Raw genomic sequence first — 24,761 nt, forward strand, 5'->3', positions numbered from 1 at the left:
CGTCCAGGCAAGTATGTCCAGGTAAGTATGTCCAGGCAAGTGTCTTGTCGCAGGGGCGCATTGGTCCATTCTTATCTTTTTTCCGTAATGCCAGCCTCTTTGGTCGTTGTTGTTTCCAGGAGCTGTCCCAAGTGTCCGAACTTTATGCGTCAAAACATGCTAGTTCGTATACAAGAATCAGAAAATAAGGTTTAAGTCAAAGTGTGAAGCGAAGCCAAGACCATTCCCGAGTTATTCTAATAGTTGCGGTTGCAAAATCTATGGTAGCACTGCGCTGTAAGTTTGTGAGTTGAGCTTGTGACGCATGGCCACGATGAATATTGACAATGGCACTGGTAGGCAACATTAATCGCTTGGCATCTCGGCAGTGTCAGATATTTCAAGCCTCTCTTGCTGGGCCATTGCCTGCGCCGAGACTATTTCTGCGAGACGTTTCAAACGCGGTGTTTGGAGCCCTGGATATTATTAGTATTCTGGGCGCCATTTTGTTGAAGCACTCACATGATGGTGTGTATGTCTCTAAGGCTGTGATGACACGGGGCTCGGCGATTTCATACGGGCCACTGTCTTCCATGTCAACGGGGGTAAGGAGGAGTACATCGCTCTTTTCTGTGACACGCGAGGCTACGGCTTTCATGATCTCGCCATTGATGGGCTGTTCGTAGTCAGCGACAAGATATTGATTCAGAAGCTTCTGGATCTGGTTCGGAGACAGCCTAGAGAATCGACCAATTAGCCTTCATTTTGGAAGTGCTGCGAACGTCCGCCTTACATCCAACAGATATCTTGAATTATCTCAATGTCGTTGAGAGTAGCTTTCTTGAGCTGAAGCAGCTTCGTTGCTTGCTGAGAAACGAAAAGATATATTAGTGAAAATCATCACTGTCCCTTGAAAACCAGCTTACCATTAAATGCTCCAGCTGCAATGTCCCTTCAGGCATATCATGACTTTTGCACCACTCTTCAATCCGAGTTATGTTGTAATTGATTTGAAGGCCACGCTTCCAAGACAAAAAATTCCTTCGCATCAGGAGATCGTTGAATGCGGTGACACCGACAAGGCGAAGAAGCTCTGTTACGGTTTGAGTAATGATAGAATCTTCCAAGTAGAAAGCTCTCATTGCCTTGTAGACATTGTTCAGAAGGCTGAGGAGATTATCCATGCTGTACGCTGGGTTGTTGTTTGAGGGAAGGAGTTTCCCGAGGAACCGATTGGTCTCACTCGTGACGAACCCAGGAAGGGACTGAGATTCGATGATCGCAGGGACAATCATCTTATACAGTTTCTTCTTCAACACCTTCATCCACGTGTGATAGATATTGAATTCCAAGCTTTCTAAATCATGCTTCACGATCTCCAGGAGGCGGTCGTATTCGTAATTATCCGTCTTCTGAGCCTCGTACCAGTCCTCTGCTAGGAAGACAAATGAAAGCATTTCGTGCACGTTAGAGAGCCAGAAAGCGCCCGGATTGATGGCGTCATCTCCATCATGCTGCATGACCTCTTGCTGAATTGACTGCATCACGTTGGCTAAGAAACGCTCGGACTCCTTCACAAAACCATTGTTCCACATCTCTGACGTGACAAGATTGATCAGATAAGCAGGAAATAGGACTTCCTTCTCGGTTGGTGGGGGTGTCGAGCTCGGCAGTGGGATTTTCAAGTTGCGAATCAATCCCATTGTGACTTCCTCATTGAGCTCATCTTCCTCGGACAGTAAATTCTCGAGCTCTACCTCAACAGTGTCAAGTCCTGGTGAAAAAGTATGCCCTGAAAAGTTCTGGCGACCGAAAGTCGAACTCGGGATTGCCATAGATACAGGCCGGGGATTGTACGCACCGCTGAAGCGATCAGTGTCAATTTTCTCGGCCCCGGCACTCCGTCGCTTAGGCTTAGACTTCTTTGAGGAAACTAAGTTTATCAAGCCACCGGCAGGTGGCTGCATGGAACCGCTGTTCTGCGCATCTCCGTTAAGCCCATTCAAAGGAATGTTACGTTTAGCGAGCTCTAGCTGCTCTTCAAGCTCCGCAACTTGTTGGCGAAGAGAAGCCCGGTCATTCTCAGCTTCACTGTTCAGTTGTCTGAGCTGATCCAACTCCAGATTAGCAGACCGAATCGACTCCCGCGAGACTTTTTCCTCTTCTTGCAGGCGCTTGACGATCGTTTGTGCCTCAGCGTAATTCTGCTGCAATTTGCTCATTTCATCCTCCATGGCGGCCAATCGGGCAGCAGTAATCCCAGCTTGGTTAGCCTCGGCCTGAAGCTCCCTGGTGCGATTTTCTAAAGCATTGTGACGACTTCTCCATGATTTCAACTGTGTCTCATAATTTTCCAACTGCGAGTTCAACGATTTGTTTTCGCGCTTCAGTGACTCGAGATATTGAGTCAGCTCCACCACCTTATTTTCGAGCTTGTATGAGATTTGCTTCAGGTCTCTCGCTTCCTCTCGAAGTTTTTTATATTGTGTCCTGGCCTGCTTTCCTCTCCACAAGTTTTGGACAATGATTACCTTACGACGATACTGATGCCATGCACGTATTTGTCGCCAGGATCGAAATGCGCGCTGTATGATCTTTGCCGCGTTGCCATGTATGGTGTCCATGATATTGCGTCGGCAGAGGAAGCCCTTAGCCACTGATTGGAACAGAATGAAATTGCCGCGAACTTCATTGTAGAATTTCCTTTCCTTTTGACCCCGCCAAATTCTCTGGATAGTGGTGGCAGCTTTGATTTGACGCACTTCTGCCGCGCGCTGTCTTGCCAAGAAGCCTCTGATCAGAGCTTGCGTCGTAAGGATAGAGGAGCGGGCTTCGAGGTATCGACGCCTATAATATTTGCACCGCAGATTTTTTTGTATCATGATTGCGCATTCATTCAATCTGGATGTACGGAGATTCTCCAGGAACGCAAGCATACCTGCTCGGAAAAATATCTTGGTCAAGCCCAGTTGGTACTTATCTTGTTTCTGATGGCTCGCGTCCCCAAGCGCTTTCTGTAGAATTGCATGGCACATTTCCTTGATTTCTGAGGTCCATTGAGACGAATGACAAAGCATGTAATAACGGATGGCAAATTCCTCATACGTCCAACGGGTGGGATACCCAGCAGTACTGATGCGGACGGTCTCAAGCACACCACAGGCTCTGAGTTGACTTAAGACCATTGGCCCTTCGAATTTCCAGGGCTCTTTTGCCTCGTTAGGCTTTATGCACCGTATGTAGTGCACGTCGGTAGAATTGATGGTATTCATGAGCTCAATGAGTGATGACTTGAAAATTCCCCCAAGCGTAGGCTTTCTGTTGACAGCAACCCCGATTCTGCGTCCTGGAGCTGCAACTGGTTTGGATGAAACCGATGCCGAATCTTTCTCCCGAACAGCAGCAGCAGTGTCTAATATTTCTTTCACAAATTCATTTGAAGAATTGCGAAGGACGTCCATATGCTCGTCTGGCACAGTATCCCTGTTCTTCTCTATGAAGCCATCAGACTCATAAGTCACGTCAACCGCATAGTGACAAATGGTGAACGCTGATTTGCCGAATCGGGGCTTTTTGTAGAACTTCTGCTTATCGGCCGCGAAGTTGTGATGCAGCTTGGTCACAAATTGCTCATCTGAGCCCATCGGCAACCGCGATTCTTCGTCCAAGAGAGACAATATGCCAAGCTTGGCCTCAATAAGATCAATGCACGGCTGATTGTCGGAGAATTCAATGAATGTCCAATCAATCTTTTCGCGCACATATTCCTCTTGCTCAAGCTTGAAAACGTGCTGGTTGAATTCTTGCTGCAATTTCTCATTGGCGTAATTGATGCAAAATTGTTCAAATGAGTTCTTTGCGAAGTGTTCAAAACCATAGATATCCAAGACGCCGATGAATGATTGGTAGCTGCTTAAGACCTCGTCACTGGCTAAGCGGCGATTTATCTTATCAACCAGCCAATCGAACAAACTGGAATAGATGAATTTCGCGACTGAGTCTTTCACGACTGTTGCTTGTTGTTGTGTGAGATTGGAGGTGATCTTCTCTCCCCTGGTGATTAGCTGCTTCTTCACTATCCACTTGGCAAACTCATTGACATCGATACCAAGCATGTCGCATGCCCGAACAAGGGAAGGCTCCGATGGGGACAAAGTAGAATCAGTCCGCGTGGCAGTGATCTTAACATTGCCAAGATGTAACAGAGCAGCCAGAATGCGGAATATCTCTGCTTGCGTTCTCTCCGGCACCCCAATCGTGCTAAGGGACTTCCTCGTCGCATTGAATTCGGACTGATCGTCAACACCTTCTATGGTAGGAGTCCCACCTTGATTGAGATAATCGAAATCTTCAACCGAGGTGAGACCCAGATCTTCTTTTTCCTGATCGGTTGCTCCAGCCACAAGTTGATAGAAGATGTGATAGTTGCGTTCCTTGAGGGGTTGGAACACCAGCCGAGAACGCTCTAACAGATATGTCCTAATCTTAGCCCCAATGATGTTGTTCCTATCGTCAAACATGATCTCGATATACTTCCCGAACCGTGATGAATTGTCATTTCTTGTGGTTTTAGCGTTACCGAAAGCTTCCATGACCGGATTTGTAGCCAGAATCTGTTCTTCGGTTTCACTGATTGCATCCGCTCGACTTGTTGTATACTTTCCGGGTTGGTCTGAAGATTCACGAGTCGCAAAATACCGCATGATGTATTTGGCGCTCACCGTCTTTCCAGCACCGGATTCGCCAGATACCACAATCGTTTGGTTTTTTCCATCTCGTAGCATGTCACTAACGCATGTAAGTAGAAGTTGAACAATGACCATAGTGGTGGCTTACGCAAACGCCTCCTCCGCGATGGCAAACAAATGGGGTGCTTGTGAAGCACGGTGCTTTCCAGCGTACACCTGTACCATTTGTGGTACATAGAGCGAGTCAACCCGAGCGAAGGGGTTCGTTGCAATAAGAACTATGCCGCTGTATGTATATATCTCTTTCTGCGCGTAACGGAGTTTTATAGCCTGCAGAACTTCGGAGCAATCAGCGACAAAGTTGAGTAGGCTACAGACGAAAAAGCGCACCAGCAGGTTCGTTCAAATGGGAAAGATTGGTGAGATCTTCGCTCGCTTCCAGCATCGCAGGATTCATTAAAGGCGGTAATTTCGGGTTATTGTCCATTTGCAACTCGGCTTGTGTAGTCTCGAGCGTTTTCGTCTTCTCACGCGACGAAATTGTTAGCCACGTTGATATCAAAATGCGACGCAAATTAAGGTACACAGGTCCGCGAAATACCTCTCCATTTTCCAACAGAAAGACCAGTTGCACTTTGTCTCCATCGACCACTTTCTCCTTGACCTCGGATGCAATCCATCCCTCTGTCGGGTCGGGCTGCCAGGCCCGCGTTCCAACCTCGTAGTTGTGTGCCATTGAAGTCGTATCACCTCTTAAATTGGTGCCCTGGGAATGGAAGGTATAGTAGATAGGTGGGCTATGAGGCGGAGATTATACAAGGTTCTGGTAGAGGCATCTAGTGAGAAACGAGGAGTCTGGGAATGAGATCTCCAAATGAAGAATTATAGCTTGCAAATAGCTACACTGCCTTGTGGCTTTGCTCACAAGGAAAAAAGAAAGAAAGAAAAAGGAAGGAAAACGTATTCATCCAAAAAGAAAGCCCACTGAGGTGATGTGGTGGAACGGCTGGCTGTTATTGTTAATTTGTTGAGCCACAACCCCTGAGCCCTGAGGAGCTAGGAAAGCTGCGCCACTTGTCAGGAGTCAGGACCATATATATCCATTCCACATTATTACAAACGCCAGGAACATGTACTAATAAATCATTCTCGCAAAGGTACGTAGTGATAATGTTAGATAACTACTAGGTACAAATAAATCCATCTTTCAAAACTTACTCTTCACAAAATCTGTAGTCAAATCCAACCCTTATTATAACGAAGGATTTGACGTCTAAAGGAACAGAAGTCGGTCAAACAAGAGTGGTGTTGAAAGTCTCAGTACAAGTCAGTATTAAACCGTAGGTACTAATCGCAAAGATCTCCATGCTGCTTCCTTCCTGAATTTTGAATCTACCATTTGCTATGAACGTCTGCCCTCGCAACTGACAATTGCTTGATAATCATTAAACATGGTTGACAATATCGTACTCCTCACGCCGCAAATATTTTAGAGGATAAACAGAGGAAGAAAGGGAGGGGAACAGCATCGAAAAGTTGGATGTAGGAACAGAAGTAAAAAGGGAAACATTAGATACGGGGAGTATAAAGCCCTTGCCGTATGAATAACACACGTATCAGACACCTGGACCTTGACGATGAATACGGTTAGGTAGAAAGACTAGATGTAGGTGCAACTTGGAAGCGAGAATCCCAGTCACAGCGGTGCGAAGTGAGAAGTGAATGCTAGAACCAAGAGGATAGGTTGCAACATGGCCCACATATTTAACCCCCTAAATGACTTCGGTCATGCTCAGCTTTGTTTACACTCTGCTGCTTCCTTCTTTGGCTTAGAGGTACCATCCTATCCGCATGTCAGTGACCACTCCGGACAGGATATATTCGATGAAAGGTCAAGTTAAGATTGAGGCGACGCTGTCATCGTTGTGAAGAACGGTGTAAAGGCAGAGGTGGATTTGGAGTCATAAAGAGAGAGAAAAACCTTACCTCTTCCTCGGATTCATCGTCAACATCGCGATCGGATCGTCGGTCATCATCGTCGTCCTCGTCCTCCTCGTCGTCGTCTTCTTCGTCTTCATCGTCAAACTCGTCCGCATCCATGTCGTCTCCCAACTCCTCGAACTGAAGAGCCTCGCCGGTAAACCAATCGATTGCGCGTGGGATAAGCTTCTCTTTTATGTCCTCGCCAAGCTGATAGTCAAGTTCGAGGCGTTCTTCAATATCGGTGGCGATGGTGTCATCATCTTCAGTTGGTGGTTGTGGGGGAGAGAAGAAATTGAAGAAGGATTCGGTAGGCACGGTGACCTTAACGACTCGGGTCTGTTTGGTGTCTAAAGCACGTTAGTTTTGCAACTGAACAAACCTGAGCAAAACCATGTCAACGTACTCTTGTTGCGTTGCTTTTTACTCTCCACGCGAACAGTAAGATCCTTGTCAGCCTTCCAATCGATCTTGCAACCCTCCGCATGATCATAGATGAAATCACCACCATAGCCACTCTCTTCCTTGTAGTAGTAAGTTTTTGAGATAGTCTTGTTGGTGAAAAACTCGTTTTCCGCGAATGCGAATATGAGTCGGAAACCGGGGCGATCAAGATATTCCATGCGAACATCGGTTAGATGTTTGAGAGCCTCCTCATCCCGATCAGTGATCATTTCTGCAAGAGAGATCTGGTTCTTCATGGCGGAAAGCCAGAATTCAGGGATTCCAGATGTTGTGACKTCTTTCTCGTCATCCTGCTTGCGCTCATCTTCGGCCTTGACATCTACCTCTTGTTCTTCATCCTCCTCCTTGCCGGCATCGACTTCGTCATCGGTCGGTTCTGCAGCCCCATTGACAATCGTCGCACGTCTCTGATAGAGGGGTGTAAATTTGGCAAAGTACTTCTTTTCAAGCTCGAGGACTTCCTCCTGAAACTGAGCCTCGAGCTTGGCATGCTCCTTCTGAATACCCTTCAAGCCAGCAACACGCCGACGGACCGGGGCAGGGAGAGATTCGATGTAGCCTGATGAGCGACCGACAAGCGATCCAAGTTTACCTTGAATCATGGACACAAGCCCGGGATTCCTTGCAAAGAGAGAAGCAGCCGTAGCGTGATCGAGTGATTCTGACATATGTTAGAAAACCATGCTGCCGCTTTACATGGAATGAAAAATTTACCTTCTTTGATGCTTGCAACACCGGGTTGCTGAGCATGAGAAGAGATAGGTGCATTGTTAGCCGGCGTGTTTTGCGGCGTCCTGTCATTCGATCAAAAGTTAGCAGGACGAGACAGGAGGCCAAAAAGGTTGTCGACGAGGCATGATGTATGGGAATCAGAGATCAACGAGGACGGCATGACTTACGGTGCGACCGGAAAGTCCGCCTTCTTGTTCCTAATAGGCTCAGACATTGCGAAAGGTTGTCAGATTAGGGAAATCAGCGTTGATTGAGGGGTTGTTGCGGAAGAGGTTTGGCAAGGGTTGAGGAAGAATTTGATACGCTTCGCTTTTGGGAGGTCTGGAATAAACTGGCTTGGTGGGATCGTTAGCGCCCTTGGGCCGAGGGGCTTGGCGGGACCGGTAGTGTTGAGAACCTCCAGGTAGTCGGCTCCCAACAATCATAAATATACCTTACAAACAAGTCTATCACGATTGCTGACGGTGTTGTTTATTCCTTGACTGAGCACCTGTCTGCCTGATTCGATAGACTCATTTGATACTTAAGAATGGAAAGATAAGTTTTGACACTGTTTTAACTTCTGTACCTAGTACTAAATGGAAACGGTCGATACGCAGTCCATACATTCATGATTGTTACTCCCTACCCTCTTGGTTAATGTATGCCATAGTTTTACCTCCCTAATACGCCTCGCAATAAGTAATACTCTTTGCTGTCAGGCTCGGTTTATTACATGCCTCATGAGCTAGGTGGTGACTGCTATCGCTACATTAGTATGCTTAATGTCTACGCTGAAAACAGAGACAGCACACTAAGGTACCTTAGTATAGGAGAGATTGATGTAACAACAATCAAACCGACATTATTTATTATCATATATCGCAAAACACTTGAAAGGTAGATAGGTAGAGCCTAGTGGTTCATGAAATATTCACATCCTTCAATATTCATAGGACAGGCGATAACCTATAGCTTAGATGTGTATACGAACTAATTATACATAGACTGTTAATCTTCTATATACCTCTCTACAGACCACATTCCTTACAGTGTAAGCGATACTATTCATAAGGTAGGATGGATCATCACTATAGCTCCATAGGGAGCTAGATAGTAGGTAATCAAATTAATGAAACCAAATTAGTTATCAGATACGGAATAAGTGAAACCAGTCACGTGCTGATAGAGAATAGGCATTATCTTCGGAAAGCAGATTCCCACATTATTTAGCTCACAGAAAAGAGTACTAACTGAGTGGCATATAACAAAACTAGTGGCTCTTGGTGGACTGAGCATTCGCTTTATCTATCTTCTTTAGGATACTCAGCCTCCCCATCCGATGACGTCGTTCAAAATTGATGTCTAACTTATGAGTTGGCTAGAGAGCATAATTGATTGAGGGAAGCACTCGCCAGCACAATGCGCCCCAGTGCAGATGACTCCGCTCAGTCAGTGCCCGATACCTCACCAGTTGAGGGTGCTCCTGGAGCTAGTCATCGACGTGATTCCATGAGGAGCAGGTATGTTGACGATACTCCGACGTGTCTCTGCTGCGTGCCGCTAACACATCATCAGCTATAGTATTGTGTCGGATGTCGAGATGGCTCGGACCGAGGTACATTAATTATGCGTAACTGTGCATCTTTTTGAAGTATGGATTAATCATGGCTTGACAGGTCTTTGACGGGCCGATATCAGAGAGTATCCCTTCAAGTGTTGTCTCGTTTGCCCATCGCCGCGGCCGGAAGGACTCGACCGTCAGCTTTACTTATTTTCAAGAAGAAGATGGGTTCATTGAGTGGCCTCGCGAAGAAGTAATCGACGCTGAAAGTGAATCTGATGAATTGTCGATGGGCGAGGCTAGCGAGGCAGATGAGTCCATTATATCTTCTCGCAGGTCAAAACGCCTATCTTACTCCAGACCCTCAGCAGATGACCCTCTCCTTCCGCGGCGCCCATCGTCAACTTTCTATACTGGAGAGCGCACAATTGACAGCAGGCTCACCCAGAAAGTTTATATCGTATCGGAGGACTTGACCATTGTCATCGCTGGATTTTCAACGAGCTCCATGGGCTTGGCGCTATATTCTTTGCTATGCATTTTTACTTTGGGGTTTGCATATATTCTTCTACGTTGGTTACCAAGATGGAGAGTCCGACTAATCGGAAAGCCGACGCCCCTCCGATTATGTCACTGGGTCGCAGTGGAGGTAGGTTTTCCCGTTTATCACGGTATAAGGTCTTCGCTGAATATGTGCAGGATCAATGGAATCAATTCAGTATATGCGAAGTGTTGAGCATACCTTACGGACGTGTGCTCTCCACTGTCTTTGCAGATTCTGAAAGTTGTGCCCAGGACGAAGATAACGATTCAACTGTCTCATACCTGAGATATATTGATTATCGTTGTCTCCGCTTCTTTTACCACCCTGTCGAGGACAAATTTAGCTTGATCAGTGGCTGGAAAGATCCATTGTGGACGAATATCAAACGAATGCGAATCGGGTTGGATGCAGATGATCACGATAGCCGTGCGCAAATTTTCGGGGCGAACGTCATTGACATACAGCAGAAGTCCGTCTTTCAACTTCTGATCGATGAAGTAAGAGCCATGCTTTTGATTACGTATCGTCAAGTCCAGAGTCTCACAAAAGAAGGCGTTTCACCCGTTCTACATATTCCAAATTGCGAGTCTTGTCCTATGGTCGCTGGATGAATACTATTACTATGCCGTTTGCATTTTCCTCATTTCGGTATTCAGCATCTGCGCAACCATTCTTGAAACACGAACGGTATGTGGTGGTCGTTTTCGAATTCGGATTGCCCAAATAACTAAGCTCGATGCAGACGATGAAAAGGTTGAGGGAAATCTCACTTTTTGAGTGCGATACCCGCGTGCTTAGGAATGGCTTCTGTAAGTAATAATCTTTCTGCGTCAGGGGTTGGAAGCCAAAGTTAATATTTGGACTACCAGGGAGAACTGTTCCTTCTCGAGAATTGGTGCCGGGTGATGTCTTTGAATTCTCGGATCCGTCTTTGAATCACGTTCCCTGCGACTGCATCTTGTTATCTGGAGATTGTATCGTGAATGAGAGTATGCTGACAGGTCTGTGAAACAATCACCTCCGTAATTCTGTTGTGTGACTCGAGACTGACTTTAGATAAGGAGAGTCTGTTCCTGTATCAAAGATCCCGTTGACAGACGACGCGTTGAAGTACCTTAACCTAAGTACTCCATCTGTCCACCCGAATGTTGCCAAGCACTTTCTTTTTAGTGGAACGAAGGTCATTCGTGCACGGCGGCCACATAGCGTCGATGACGGTGAAGCCATTGCGTTAGCAGTGGTTGTGAGAACTGGTTTTTCGACAACCAAAGGTGCCTTAGTCCGTTCAATGCTTTTTCCCAAACCCTCAGGGTTCAAGTTCTACAAAGATTCATTTCGTTACATCACAGTGATGGGTGTAATTGCTGCTTTTGGTTTTATAGCATCATTTGTCAATTTTGTCCGCTTAGGTGTAAGTTTGACACAGGAAATGATACAAGTGTTAAGCTTACATTGCGCAGCTTTCCTGGCATTTAATCATTGTTAGGGCACTTGATCTAATCACTATCGTTGTGCCGCCAGCATTACCAGCCACTCTGACAATCGGCACCAATCTAGCTCTTTCACGACTCAAGGGTCACAAGATATTTTGTATTAGCCCGCAAAGGTTTGAAACCATTCTCCATCCATTATGAAATTTTTCTCACTGAGAAACCTGCAGGGTCAACGTTGCAGGCAAGCTTGATATAGTCTGTTTTGATAAGACTGGGACTCTCACAGAGGACGGTCTGGATGTGCTCGGTGTGCGAACTGTGACTCAGGATTTGAGGTCTGCACCACTTGATATATCTTATAGATGTGTGCTCACTAGAACAAAACAGATTCACCGATCTAAAGGCTGATTTGGCTTCTCTGGCCTCCACATCTTCATCTGGTGTCGGAGCTACTGTCGGTCCTCAGCAACACAAAAATATTGTCCACGCTATGGCAACATGCCACTCTCTCAGGGTAGTGGATGGCGAGCTAATGGGAGATCCTCTCGATGTGAAGATGTTCCAATTCACTGGCTGGTCCTATCAGGAGAACGGAAGCGAATCTATAGAACCCCATGGTCCCAAGTACGAAACAATCATGCCACCCATTGCGAGGCCGCCTAATCAGATAACCGATTTGAGTGGTCAAATAGGGACCAGTCAAACTGTAAGCGTGCTTCCTTGGAAAATCCTACTAGGATGCGCAGCACATCACTGATTCAAACAACGACACACTTTTTTAGGTACCAATAGAACTCGGAGTTCTTAGGAATTTTGAGTTTGTCTCGGAACTACGCCGTGCGAGTGTCGTCGTAAGACAGTTTGGAGATGGCGGAGCAAGCTTTTTCGTCAAAGGCGCACCAGAAAGTCTGAAGACCATTTGCCTCCCTGACAGTTGTGAGTCAGCCACCATTTGGAATGTTTATATCGAGCCGAATCAACTAACGACGTTGTGCAGTGCCACACGATTTCGATGAATTGTTGACCTACTATACACACAAAGGTTACCGTGTCATTGCGTGCGCAGCGAGATACGAACCAAAACTCAGTTGGATGAGAGCCCAGAAGTTGACTCGAGAACTCGTTGAACGCGACCTCGAATTCATCGGATTCATTATATTTGAAAATAAACTAAAGTCCAACACTACTGGGACGATAGCAGAGCTCAGTAATGCAGGCATCCGAAATGTCATGTGCACGGGCGATAATATACTTACGGCAGTCAGCGTGGCCCGAGAGTGTGGCTTGATTCGAGCGGATGAACAGTGTTTCATACCAAGATTTGCGGAAGGTGAGTCTACCGCAGTCAGTTTGCAGCAGCAAATCGTTGACGAGAGTAGGTCATCATCACGATATTGGAGCATCTCTGGTCTGGGAATGTGTTGATGATCCGGCGCTGAAGCTTGACCCGAGCACTCTATTGGTATTGACTTTGCCTGCCCTTGAATTGATCGTACGGCTGATGGAATTTAGCCATCGTTGACTCCGACAAATGTGGATCTTTCCGTGCCCGCAATCGCGTGCAACATTAATAAGTATACACTTGCAATCAGTGGAGACGTCTTCAGATGGGTTGTGGATTTCGGCAGCGATGTTGTTTTGAAAAGAGTGAGCATCAAGCGAGATTCATAGTCTTCTCTGGCTCCCTTTTCCCCTTTTCCGTCTAACACTGCCGCAGATGCTTGTTCGAGGAAACGTATTCGCCAGAATGTCGCCTGATGAGAAGCATGAACTTGTCGAAAGACTTCAGTCCTTGGATTATTGTTGTGGATTCTGCGGGGACGGTGCTAATGACTGTGGTGCATTGAAAGCCGCAGACGTCGGTATATCCCTCTCTGATGCCGAAGCATCCGTTGCTGCGCCTTTTACCAGTCGTCAGTTTGATATATCCTGCGTTCCACAACTGATCAAGTCAGTGCCTACCCACTTCTCATTTGAAGCAGATCTTTTGCTAAGCCAGCAACAGGGAAGGCCGCGCTGCTTTGGTTACCAGCTTCTGTTGCTTCAAGTACATGAGTTTGTACTCCGCAATTCAATTCTCGAGTGTCAGCTTTCTATACACATCAGCATCGAACCTTGGCGATTTTCAGGTGGGTATAGTAAATACTTCTCGGGGTAATCTCGCTAACAGTTCCAGTTTCTGTTCATTGACCTGGCGCTCATTTTGCCGATTGCAATATTTAGTAAGCATTCTAACCCATCTTCAATACTATGTCGATTCTAGAGCTAATGGTTCTTGAAGTGGGCTGGACTGGCCCATATCCTATGCTTTCCCGCAAGCGACCAACTGCAAATCTTGTGTCACGAAAAGTGTTAACTCCCCTGCTTGGTCAGATATCCATTTGCATCCTTACTCAATTCGTGGCGTTCAAGACTATCCAATCGCAACCCTGGTATGTTAGCATGCATAGGTATGAATATCCACCGGAAGCCTCATTTTTAACCATTCATAGGTTTCAGCCTCCAAAAATAGACTTGGACAATAGCAATATAGAGAACTCCGAAAATACGGCTCTGTTTTTGATCTCAATCTTCCAATATATATTTACGAGCATCGTTCTGAGCGTGGGACCACCATTTCGGATGCCAATGAGTGCGAACAGTGGGTGTTGAATCCTTGGTGTTCGGATTATAACTGACTAAATCAATAGAACCCCTGATCGTTACAATTGTCGTTGACTCAATCGTGTCGAGCTACATGCTCTTCGGTGCACCGGAGTGGATTATCGAAACGATGCAGCTGACATTTATATCCAGAGGTTTCGCATTTTGGCTTTTTGCACTCGCTATCAGCACATTTCTACTTTCGTTGGTCACCGAACGCAAGTTTTTCCCCCTACTCTCTCGGGCAATTGGTCATTTGAAAACACGGCTACGCCCGGGAAACCGTAAGCAGCGCCGTCAATATAAAGTGCTGCTTGATGAAATGCAAACATGAGCCTTGGTTGTGGATACATACATAGCATTGGATATTAACGGTAATGCTATAGCGATTTGACCGCACTGTGTGAAGATCTTCAACCTCGCCGCTCATTTCCCGCTCGAAAAATGGTGATCTTGAAAAATTGGGCTGTACATGGCGAATTGAGACGGTCATAGTGTTGATTCTCATATTTAACTGTCATCAATGGTCCCAAGGATGCTTCCAACCCAACAAAGCGGGGCCATCCTTCTTCGCACGGTACATGAGCTGAGAGGTGGTGAAATCATTAAGTCAGCATGCTCCTTAATATAGAAATAAGTGTGGGAAAGCTCGTACAAAGAACCACATGCTGGCACCTAAGGCAGTTGCTGTGAAGCGATAAAGCGGCCGTGCCGGATGAATGTGGATAGGATGGTTTGCAGCCATCTTGGTGCTAGCAAGCTCAATTAGAATATTATATGAAAGACTAGGCCCGGGAATATACTTGCTCGAACAGACACGTCCAGAAGCTTCTTTCAAGACTTGCGAAGGCAATATAAGTGCAAAGACATGAGAACTGTTTCAGAGACGGTCACCAAAGGCAAGTCCAAGTCAAGGGTCACGGGATGTCCACGTGATCTCAAACACTAATTTATGCAAAGGCGGACATCACTCTATTTACCATGTGCTTGTGACTATATTACATTGGTTTCCTAAGCAATAGTGTGGTACATGCATATTATTGTGTGCGGCTAGTGGTAAATCCTTAAATTTGAAATTCTAGAAGATTTATTAATACGTATCAAAACATTGAAATCATTAAAGATCGACTGTCTTGGGCTGATACGTACCTTAACTTTCTCAGCTGCACCTCCTTATCTCTTCAATCAGTCGAATTATATAGTATGATACTTCCCTACATCATATGACTGGCTCGTCTGTCCCTAGGTTCCCAAGGTACTCTTCCCATTCCCTCCAAACAATATCCCAATAGCTTACAGTGTTAGTGGGTCTTCATCTGGAGCACGGACATTCAGCCTTGTGTAATTTCTATCGCGCAGGTTATTCTTCACTTGAAGAGCCAGATTCTTAATGAAAATGGCTATTGCATCTCTCGAAAGGGATGGCCATGGCAATCCGAGATTCCGGGGTTGTACCAGCATCCGTGATTTTGAGTTCTTGGGCAAGCTGGGAGAAGGTACCTTTGGGTCAGTATCGTAATGCATGATTTGCAATTCTCTTGTCAAAATACTGATTGCTAAAAGGGAGGTTTACAAGGCACGTTCGAAGAAAGATGGGTCTATAGTTGCACTAAAGAAGATCCTCATGCACAATGAGAAGGATGGTGTCAGGTCATTCGATCATGGACAACATTACCAGAGGCTGATAGAATCTATACCAGTTTCCTATCACGGCCCTTCGTGAAATTAAACTGCTGAAGATGTTATCGCACCGCAACATCCTACAGTTAAAGGAGATGGCTGTGGAACGAATCAAAGGTTTTTGCCGTTGATTTCCCCAAGAAAAGGTGAGAAACTGACTCAGTACAGGGGACGGACGCAAAAAACCAAGCATGTACATGGTGACTCCTTATATGGAGCATGATCTTTCGGGGCTATTGGAGAACCCAGCAGTGAATTTCACTGAACCTCAAATAAAATGCTATATGCTTCAGCTTCTCGAAGGACTTAAATACCTACACGGTGTATTCCTTCCCCTTTAACATATGACCAGAGAGCATTCTAATTTATGAGTTACAGAACCGCATCCTACATCGTGATATGAAAGGTGAGTCAAAATCCATTCAAGACGCAGAGAACGGCAATTCCTGTGCTGACCCATTATAGCTGCCAACTTGTTGATAAGCAACAACGGCGTACTTCAGATTGCAGATTTCGGCTTAGCTCGGCCATATGATGAACCTCCACCTCAGCCCGGAAAGGGTGGAGGGGAAGCTAAAAGAGACTATACCACGTTAGTTGTTACACGGTGGTACCGGCCGCCGGAACTTCTTCTTCAACTTCGACGTTATACAACAGCTATCGATATGTGGGGTGTTGGGTAAATCTTCTGTTCTCTTGCTCCCGCCTTTCGTTCTCACTAACCATTGTAGGTGCGTTTTCGGCGAAATGTTCAAGGGGAAACCGATTCTTGCTGGAAGCAGTGATCTCAACCAAGCCCAGCTGATATTCAATCTTGTTGGAACACCAACAGAAGAAAACATGCCCGGTTGGAGTTCTCTACCTGGCTGCGAAGGCGTGAAAAGCTTTGGATATAAACCAGGCAGTCTACGTGAGGTATTCAAAGAGTAAGGCCTTGCCTTTCTATGAACTCAGAATCCAACAGCACATGTCCTGAACGTTAAATGAAAAGACATCTGATTCGGGTCACAGTCAGAGTCCTATGGCCATATCTCTGCTTGAGGAGCTTCTCAAGCTTGACTGGCGGAAAAGAATCAATGCTATTGATGCAATAAACCATCCCTACTTTTCCAGCCCGCCATTCCCTGCCCGACCTGGGGAGCTCCCTAGTTTTGAGGACTCACATGAATTTGATAGGAGACGTTTCCGTGGGCAACGAGGCGCCATTCCCCCGGCACCTGCAGGGGGCTCTGTGGGTATGGGTCCAAACAGTGGCTGGGCAACCAATTCCGCGCCCAGACCAGCAACAGACAGCAGAAATAGCCGTATTCCCGGTGCTGCTCGCGTTGGCCGGCTCCCTGCACACGGGAATCAAAACCATCATACAAAGCGCCCTTTTGAAAGCCGGAATGCTGTATCGCATGGGTCTTTAACCGCGGGGGAGGCGTTTCCAGGATTCTCGCTGGGTTCAAAAGATGGCGGCTTGCCTCCTAAGCCTCCTGCGTCTGCTCGTCAATCATGGACCATGGGTCCTTCAAATAGGGCGACACGTGAGAGAGGTCAACGCAATCATTTTGGAGGATGGCCTGACGGGAAACTGGATTCGTACGTCCCGACTTACAGTGACGCTAGTGAACATTCTCGGGAAAGGAAAGGCAATAACCCGAGTTCCATTGTTGATCGGCGTGATCTGGAACTCGAACAATCTAATGAGGGGCATAAACAGGGTCATTCTTGGGACCGATATGCTTCAAGAAGACGAAGCCGGAGTCCTGACTTTCGAGCGGCTCGAGCAGAAGATCGAGCATTGTATCGACGATGATAAGCTCGTCCTTGTGAGAAACCGAAGCAGAAACGCTTTGCCAATTGAACTCTGTGACGCTCTTGGTGACCGGATGATTCAACGTTTATACTTCTCCTGCTGTCTATGACTTACTGAAATCCCGGCAGCTGCGGTTCCACTTGGCGGATCTCTCCTTCGGTTCCAAGTTTGTGTCTTACCAGTACCAGCAAGGAGTGCATTTGTCGCCTCATGGAAGGTATGGTATATACCTTCTTCGCATGATATCTGATGGGAGCCAAAACGTACAAATACAACTGCAGAAGGTGAGTAATGCATTGAGTTTGTATTGATGAATACTGACGAAGTTTAAGGCGTTCAAATCTGGAAGAAGATTTGATCTGTTCGCGCACCAGGGTACGTGTGAACTTGGGGTGGAATCCATGGTCACGTTTAGGGCAGGCCAACTGTAGACGAAATGCCAAAAGGAGTTCAAACTATATTCGTTGATTCCAGTGATATTCAAAATTCTCCCAGTTTTTTCCCTCTCTATTTCCTTCTCTATTTACTGTTTTGTCCTCTTGAGCACACAAGACTGGCACTGTTCAACCATGGAATGTATCCTCCTCAATACCCATGGTCCGGACTTGGAGTCCTGCAGGATTCCCAAGGTTGGGTGAATATTTTTTGGGCTGTGCAAGAGCCTAGTACAATATTCTGGTCATGATTCGGGCTAGATTAAACACAGATGTCAGCCACGTAGCCCTTAAATCCTCAAACGGTCACACATACAGGACAAGCTTTCTAGTCTTTCGTACAATTCCTTGATCGTGGCATTGTCAACGTTACTGATATCAGCCATAAGATAGGCCACCTGGACAAATTTAGCATTGCAATATTTGAACTGCTGATTGAGGTATCATCACATACATCGCCTCTACTATCAGTCATTTGTTTATCAACATTATGGTCCCCGAGAATCTCGTTCACTATGTCAAACATTAGAACGTCAAATACCTCAGAAACAGTTGATCGAGCCAAACCTTTGCGCAGAACTCCAGGGACGTTGTGATGAATGTAGATGACCTAAATGAGAATTCAGCGGCTGCGAACCGTGTTGTAACTGAGATTACGCTTCAACCTACCCGGGCATGGTTGGGTTCGTCCATTGTAAGTGAACGAAGAGCAACTTCAGGGAGGTTGACGGCACCGAGAGTTGTTCCTTCATTGACGTATCGTACTAATGCTTGTCCTACCTCGACGCCTATGGCACTCTGCGCTTCCTCGGTGCTACCTCCGATGTGTGGGGTTAATATCACGTTCTTGAGACCACGGAGATCCGAGGCCCAAGTGTTAAGATCATCATTGAAATAGTCACCATTGCCGGCAGGCTCGTTCGGGTAGACATCGAGGGCAGCTCCTGCAATCTTACCAGAACGCATTGCGTGAATGAGGGCGGGAATATCCACAACACTTCCTCGGGAAGCATTAATCAAATAAGCCCCGAGCTTCATGTGCTCGAATTGTTGTGAACTTATCATGTCCTTTGTTTCTGGTAGTTCAGGGACATGGCACGTAACAAAGTCAGACTTGGACAAAAGGGCTTCCAGCGTCGGCACTTGCTGGGCAGTACCCAGCGCCATCAAATTCAAGACGTCGTAGAAGATGACCGACATGCCCATTGCCTCGGCCAAAACAGACAATTGGGCACCGATATGACCATAGCCGATGATTCCTACCAAGAGAATAAGTCTCGACTCCACACTTCAAACAGGACAGGCCTACCCAAAGTCTTCCCACGAATTTCCCAGCATTTAGCGCTTACTTTATTCCAAGTACCGCCATGCATCTCCATGGAGCGGTCACCTAGCTGACGGGCAAGGGCAATAATCTCAGCTATGACCAATTCGGCCACACTTCGAGAGTTGCTGAAGGGAGAATTGAACACTGCAATGCCATGCTCGGCCGCGTATTGAAGGTCAACTTGGTTAGTCCCAATACAGAAACACCCAATGACGATTAGATTGCGAGCTTCCTTGAGGACGCGGGATGTGAGCTTTGTCTTCGACCGGATGCCAATCACATGCACATCACTGATTCCAAGAGTATATACAGTCAGCTCAGAGCAAGTCAGGAAGATTCGGCCAAACTAACCGTATCTTCTCTATTAACTGATCCTCGGGGAGTGAGGATTTGAGGAACTCGACTTGATAGCCTTGTCCTGTAAGGATATCGCGGCCAGTTTTATTCACGTTCTCCAAGAGTAAAACCTTGATGTCCTCTGTAGCGAAAGGTTTTAAATGCTTTGCATTGGGTAAAGGAATCGTGCGACCTGCAAATGCAGACCCTCCGTGACTCGATGGTGCAGACTGAAAGGACGCTGTTGGGGAGGTGGAGAGGTTCGCATTCTGAGAGACATTGTCTCGACGTATATTTATGTCTCGAGCAGATGTCGTCATTTTGACAATAACCGAGCGAAAGCAGTGGAAAAGCAAGCAATATGGTGAAGATAGAGGTATTGGGCAATTGAAGCTAGAGAGGGAAGATTTCACAGTGAATTCAATGTTTGAAAAATATCAGGAACGATATAATAACAGGCTCGCCGGAATCGGACACCGATTGTAAATCACGACATCTCACCGATCTGAGTCATTGAGGTCGGCGGGGCTCTCGTGCCTACCCCTCCTATCGGAGACATGTGGGAGGCTCTGGAAGCTCCACTTCGGCTTACCCAAGATAACGCAACCGCTTTCTCAGGGATAACAAGCCCTAACTAACATGCAGGTTACTTCATGGCACCGCCCAAGTCATTTTAGAGTCCATATATTGAATAGTAATGTATTTAAGATAAGTACCGGATGACACGGTAATTCTTGGGGTTAAAATGGGGAATGTTATTTTCATTTCCCGATAGATGAATGCCTGAGCTCAGGGAGCAATCACACAGCAGAGTTGGTTTCAGGAAGAAAGTATCACTAAATCACACCCATTCAGACCCGAAGGTCCTGTAGCTTCTTGGTAGCTTCCCCGGTGCCAGCTGCAGTTTTAGTGTCCTGTCTGCTTTTGGATTTATGGGATGTCGTGTCTTTAGGAAGATCCTTGGTGTACGGTAAGAATTCGGGAGCGCCGGGAATATATTTTCTGAGAGGCTCGGGCACATTGAATCCCTATACTTCATTAGCGAATCAATGCCACATGAGATAGTTCGTTTTCGACACATACATCATCGGTTTGATAATTCTCGAGGATGCAACAAAGCGTACGCTCTGTAGCACATAGCGTAGCATTGAGCGCGTGGACATAGGATTTCTTGACATCAGTAGCTTTCTTTGTGCCGTAGCGTATTTCCAGAGCTCGCGCCTGGTAATCGGTGCAGTTGGAACAAGAAACTAATTCCTTGTACTCGCCCTGGAACGGGAACCAGGCCTCGAGGTCGTATTTCTTCGACGCGGCATTGTTCAAGGCGCCTGAAACGATAGCGACGACCTGATAAGGAAGACCAAGCGACTGATAAAACTCTTCTGACGTAGCCATCATCTCTTCAAAAACTTGCCATGAGTTTTCAGGCTTGGTAAGAACGAATTGTTCAACCTAGGGATGTATGAGCAAGCAAGCAGACGAACGATGCCAGGCTTATCAGAAATTACCTTCTCAAATTGATGGACGCGGAAAATACCCCAGGCATCTTTTCCATGAGCACCGGCCTCCTTTCGGTAGCATGTACTGTACCCGGCATATCTTTGTCATACTTAGCAACGAACGCAGTGTCAAACGCTGGGTTGCTCACTTGATTGGAAGATCTTTGTCCTGGATCCATTCTCCGTCGTGCAGGGCAGACAGCGGTTGTTCAGAGGTGGCTATGAGATATTTGTCGGTAGACTTGTCATCGCTCTCAGTCACCTTGTACAGCTCTTCATCAAACTGTTCGAGTTGCGCGGTCTTCGCCATCAACTCTTTGAGCATGAATTGAGGAGGCTGGTTCGGTTTGTACCCTTTCCGCCAAAGAAATTCAAGACCATAGTTGATAAGAGCCAGGTTTAGGAACAGACCGTAGCCTGTCAAGCAATATCCACGGTGGCCAACGATTTTCACACCACGCTCCGAATCGTACCCATCAAGGCGGGTAAGGACTTCGTGATGAGAAAGACAATTGCGCTTCTCTACCGCCACGTTTTCCGGGGCCCACGTCCTGACCACCACATTGTCATCCTTCGTATATGAGTTTCCGATACTAGTATCAAGATGTTGAAAGAGTAACCCACCTCATTATTGCTCACAGGCACTGACTCATGAACATAGTTCCCAATTGTCCGAATCTTACGATCTCTCCTGCTTTCCAGTTCAGAGGCATGCTCTTCAGCTTCCTTTTTCCGTTTTTCCAGAGCGGCCTTCTGTTCCATCAAGTCACCCGCATCCTCTTTATTCTACCCCGCTCTAAGCGTTAGAAACGAATAATTGACAGAAGAGAATTAAGCAAAAGTATGGAGTAGGTTTGGGGGCAGTATGGACAGTAAGGTTGCCTCAAACCACCTAGCAACAGACCTTCTTTCGCTTTCCGATCTCTTTTTGGAGCGCATTGAGCTCTGATCCTATTTGCATGACTTCGTAACGCGCTGCTATGAGTCAGAACAAATTCGGTCTACTATTGGGCAGCGCACTCTGGGGAAACATGTATACCTCGACGAGCCTCTTCATAGAGAGTAATCACTTCATCGACCACATTTTCTGGTGCGAAGCGCTTCCGCTGGCTCTCCTTGACCTTATTCGGATTTCCACCGCGATCGGAGACAAAATCGGCAAGGTCAAGCATCGTAATTCTATAATAGGAGGGCTAGGAAGAATAAACCACCAGAAAGACTTAATATATGAAGAGATTCAAGAGACAGATGAAGGACAAATGTGGGAAGGCTTTGACACAGTCGAACCCGGTGTCATGTAATTAGGTTTGGAGGGGTTGAGAAATTGAGGGGATCGTTTCGCTTGAGGTATTTTGAGTAGTCATCCGTGCATAAGGAGGGGAAGTCAATACTAAATAAGGTAAGGTACTAGGGATAATTATGTAGGGCGGCGGCTATAACGACACCATCTACTTTCGAACGACACTGTCTAACCCAAAATTGGGTAAGCGTATATATCATGTGACCGCCGCAAAATGAATTTTCCAAGTAGTGCCAGTAGGGGTGGCATACCTAATGTTAGGAACAGAGGCTTCTGATTAGTTAAAATAATGTATGATTAGATCATGTAATTAGAAGGAATTAAAACTACAAATCCTATCATCAAATTTATATGGTAAATTGAATTATTTTCATCCTCCGCGGAGTCCTGCTCGGAAAATCCATTTCACAGCGATCACATGATATATATGCTTACCCAATTAGGTTAGATGGTGTCTCGAACGTAGACGGTGTCGTTATAACGTTACCCATTATGTAATTAGGAGCTTTGAGTACATAGTATTGTACCTGTATTTACCCTAATTTATCAGATTGCTACTTAGGAAAGTTCAGGTGTTCTAAAGTTAAGTTACTACTACTGGATACCCTCTAGGTACTTAACTTTCTAAGTTACGTTCCTATGGGCCGCAAGGCACAAGCCAGGAGCCTTCGCCTGTGGTAATTATTGAAACACTCCGTGGCTGCCACCAGCTGTCCCCCAACTGTCCCCCAACTGGGAATATGGGTGTCGGCAAAGCCCCTAGGTATCTATCTATGAGAGCTCAAGCCGTATGTCACGAACGCTAGCGGCGTAAACCGCTCATTGGATTACAACCTGTATGCTGTAGAAAGAAAGGGCCACTGTATCTCCTAGATCAGAATGCACTTCCTGTCTGAGCTCATTCTGGAAACGCTCCACAGTCCAACTCATTCAGCCTTTAGACCGCTCCCTCGAATGTCATCATACTTCCTTCTCTCCAGCAGTGTCCGACCATCGGTCTTCCCACCCCCCTTGTACAAGAGTGAGATTATATAACAGATAGGCCATAGAACGAGCGGGCATCAGGATTGAGGTTGAATCACAACCTCAAGATTTCATTACATTTCCACTCATTGAGGCGCAGACGCGTATGAAGAATGGACTGGAATGCAGGAAACCTCAAGTTGCGTTACATTAGTATGCACTTGCTGCCGCCTGCTGGTTGGGACGGGTTTTGGGACTTCTCGATCTCGCCAATCATCAAATCAAAGGCTTTTGTGACGTTGTAGTCGAGACGAGCACTAGCCTCAGTGAAGGCACAATGAAACTCTTCGCCCAATTGCCTACCCTCGTCCAGCGAAACTTGACGCTGTTCCGATTTGAGATCGCTCTTGTTTCCAACAACCACGAGAGGAACGTAATCCGCTCCCTGGTCTTTGATTAACACAGAAACATGCTGGCAAGCTGCTGAATGCTTACAAGATGATTTAGAATTTTGTCGCGTATAACCCTCACCATGTCAAAGGACTGGCGGGACGCTACAGAGTACACAATGATATACCCGTGTATTCCGATAAAGTGCTTAGAATTAAGTATGCTGTACTCATCCTGGGATGGAGTTGTTAGCCTATTGAAGTCGCTCATGCCTGTATGCTCACTTGACCAGCTGTATCAACGATCTCTGTGGCGAAGTCCTGACCGTTGTACTTGATGATGCGACTAAACGTATTCTCAATGGTAGGATAATAGCTCTCGACAAAATGATGTTCAACAAATCGGACCGTAAGAGATGATTTACCTGCGCGATCAATTAGTTCGGGGAACAATCAAAATGAGAGGTCTCTGAGCAGGGCGACAGGGAAGTAGGTGGCATGCTCGTATACGGGAATCGTACCCACGGACCGACTACCAACAATGGCAATCTTCCTCTGTTTCGGCGCAGCAGGCATATTTCCCTGCCTTTTGTGGTTTCGGCCTCCCCTCCGTCGCTTTGATTGGAATCACCTGGAAATAAGAGCAAGGAAAAATGCCCCAGCTTTGCGAAGTTGGGTCTAGTGATCACGCCGACTAGCCAGACTGGGGAAAATAAGCACTGTCCCCTGATAACATGAACGGTCTGAAAGGAAGTGCAGTGATTAAATTACAATAATCGAAACACTGAGAAGTTTGCTGTTTTCTCCGGGTCTACCTAGTTATATAAGGTGCATGTTCCCAGGTGGCAAATCACCTTCAAAGCATCCCCAACTACGTAGATGCATACCAAGGTCGCTCAGAAACCGCGGAACATACAAACATATCAAACGACATCCGATCACGGATCACCGATCAAACCTACATCCCCTTAGAGCCCCGTTTGCAGCGTCCTTTCCCTCCATTATTACATGATCATCTGCGCTGT

At 46.4% G+C, this 24,761-nt stretch overlaps 7 protein-coding genes across 7 annotated transcripts; 2 read left to right on the forward strand and 5 right to left on the reverse strand.

Annotated features, from left to right (window-relative positions):
* Nucleotides 1-345: 345 nt before the first annotated feature.
* Aspvir_004590 (type V myosin) lies at nt 346-5,403 on the reverse strand (the record flags this gene model as incomplete). The annotated part of the gene is made up of 7 exons (XM_043267814.1): nt 346-455; nt 502-716; nt 773-846; nt 906-4,767; nt 4,816-5,005; nt 5,058-5,190; nt 5,269-5,403. The coding sequence occupies 7 exons, from the start codon at nt 5,401-5,403 to the stop codon at nt 346-348; spliced, it is 4,719 nt and encodes a 1,572-aa protein (XP_043123749.1).
* Nucleotides 5,404-6,459: 1,056 nt separating this feature from the next.
* On the reverse strand, nt 6,460-8,058 carry nap1 (histone chaperone NAP1; the record flags this gene model as incomplete). The annotated part of the gene is made up of 5 exons (XM_043267815.1): nt 6,460-6,510; nt 6,654-6,997; nt 7,054-7,773; nt 7,827-7,906; nt 8,012-8,058. The coding sequence occupies 5 exons, from the start codon at nt 8,056-8,058 to the stop codon at nt 6,460-6,462; spliced, it is 1,242 nt and encodes a 413-aa protein (XP_043123750.1).
* A 1,187-nt stretch (nt 8,059-9,245) lies between these two features.
* Nucleotides 9,246-14,341, forward strand: Aspvir_004592 (putative P-type ATPase; the record flags this gene model as incomplete). The annotated part of the gene is made up of 21 exons (XM_043267816.1): nt 9,246-9,346; nt 9,402-9,441; nt 9,503-10,036; nt 10,087-10,428; nt 10,484-10,618; nt 10,674-10,740; nt 10,801-10,932; nt 10,993-11,342; nt 11,392-11,537; nt 11,592-11,699; nt 11,752-12,070; nt 12,147-12,300; nt 12,362-12,694; nt 12,744-12,826; nt 12,877-13,011; nt 13,082-13,314; nt 13,370-13,493; nt 13,541-13,586; nt 13,646-13,796; nt 13,857-14,005; nt 14,055-14,341. The coding sequence occupies 21 exons, from the start codon at nt 9,246-9,248 to the stop codon at nt 14,339-14,341; spliced, it is 3,969 nt and encodes a 1,322-aa protein (XP_043123751.1).
* Nucleotides 14,342-15,403: 1,062 nt separating this feature from the next.
* On the forward strand, nt 15,404-17,488 carry Aspvir_004593 (CDC2/CDK family serine/threonine-protein kinase; the record flags this gene model as incomplete). Its single annotated transcript, XM_043267817.1, has 8 exons — nt 15,404-15,513; nt 15,571-15,652; nt 15,708-15,804; nt 15,856-16,010; nt 16,066-16,093; nt 16,153-16,366; nt 16,419-16,613; nt 16,699-17,488. 8 exons carry the CDS (start codon nt 15,404-15,406, stop codon nt 17,486-17,488), a joined length of 1,671 nt encoding a protein of 556 aa, XP_043123752.1.
* A 662-nt stretch (nt 17,489-18,150) lies between these two features.
* Nucleotides 18,151-19,905, reverse strand: Aspvir_004594 (D-3-phosphoglycerate dehydrogenase; the record flags this gene model as incomplete). Its single annotated transcript, XM_043267818.1, has 7 exons — nt 18,151-18,179; nt 18,239-18,320; nt 18,377-18,435; nt 18,490-18,532; nt 18,592-19,181; nt 19,232-19,539; nt 19,601-19,905. 7 exons carry the CDS (start codon nt 19,903-19,905, stop codon nt 18,151-18,153), a joined length of 1,416 nt encoding a protein of 471 aa, XP_043123753.1.
* A 531-nt stretch (nt 19,906-20,436) lies between these two features.
* Aspvir_004595 (serine--tRNA ligase SES1) lies at nt 20,437-22,256 on the reverse strand (the record flags this gene model as incomplete). The annotated part of the gene is made up of 7 exons (XM_043267819.1): nt 20,437-20,613; nt 20,669-21,037; nt 21,094-21,184; nt 21,234-21,655; nt 21,709-21,870; nt 21,989-22,059; nt 22,124-22,256. The coding sequence occupies 7 exons, from the start codon at nt 22,254-22,256 to the stop codon at nt 20,437-20,439; spliced, it is 1,425 nt and encodes a 474-aa protein (XP_043123754.1).
* A 1,296-nt stretch (nt 22,257-23,552) lies between these two features.
* On the reverse strand, nt 23,553-24,312 carry rhbA (Rheb family small GTPase rhbA; the record flags this gene model as incomplete). Its single annotated transcript, XM_043267820.1, has 4 exons — nt 23,553-23,792; nt 23,843-23,971; nt 24,022-24,161; nt 24,258-24,312. 4 exons carry the CDS (start codon nt 24,310-24,312, stop codon nt 23,553-23,555), a joined length of 564 nt encoding a protein of 187 aa, XP_043123755.1.
* Between the last annotated feature and the right edge of the window lie 449 nt (nt 24,313-24,761).

Source organism: Aspergillus viridinutans (assembly GCF_018404265.1).
Source record: "Aspergillus viridinutans IFM 47045 DNA, scaffold_2, whole genome shotgun sequence".
Lineage (NCBI taxonomy): Eukaryota > Fungi > Ascomycota > Eurotiomycetes > Eurotiales > Aspergillaceae > Aspergillus > Aspergillus viridinutans.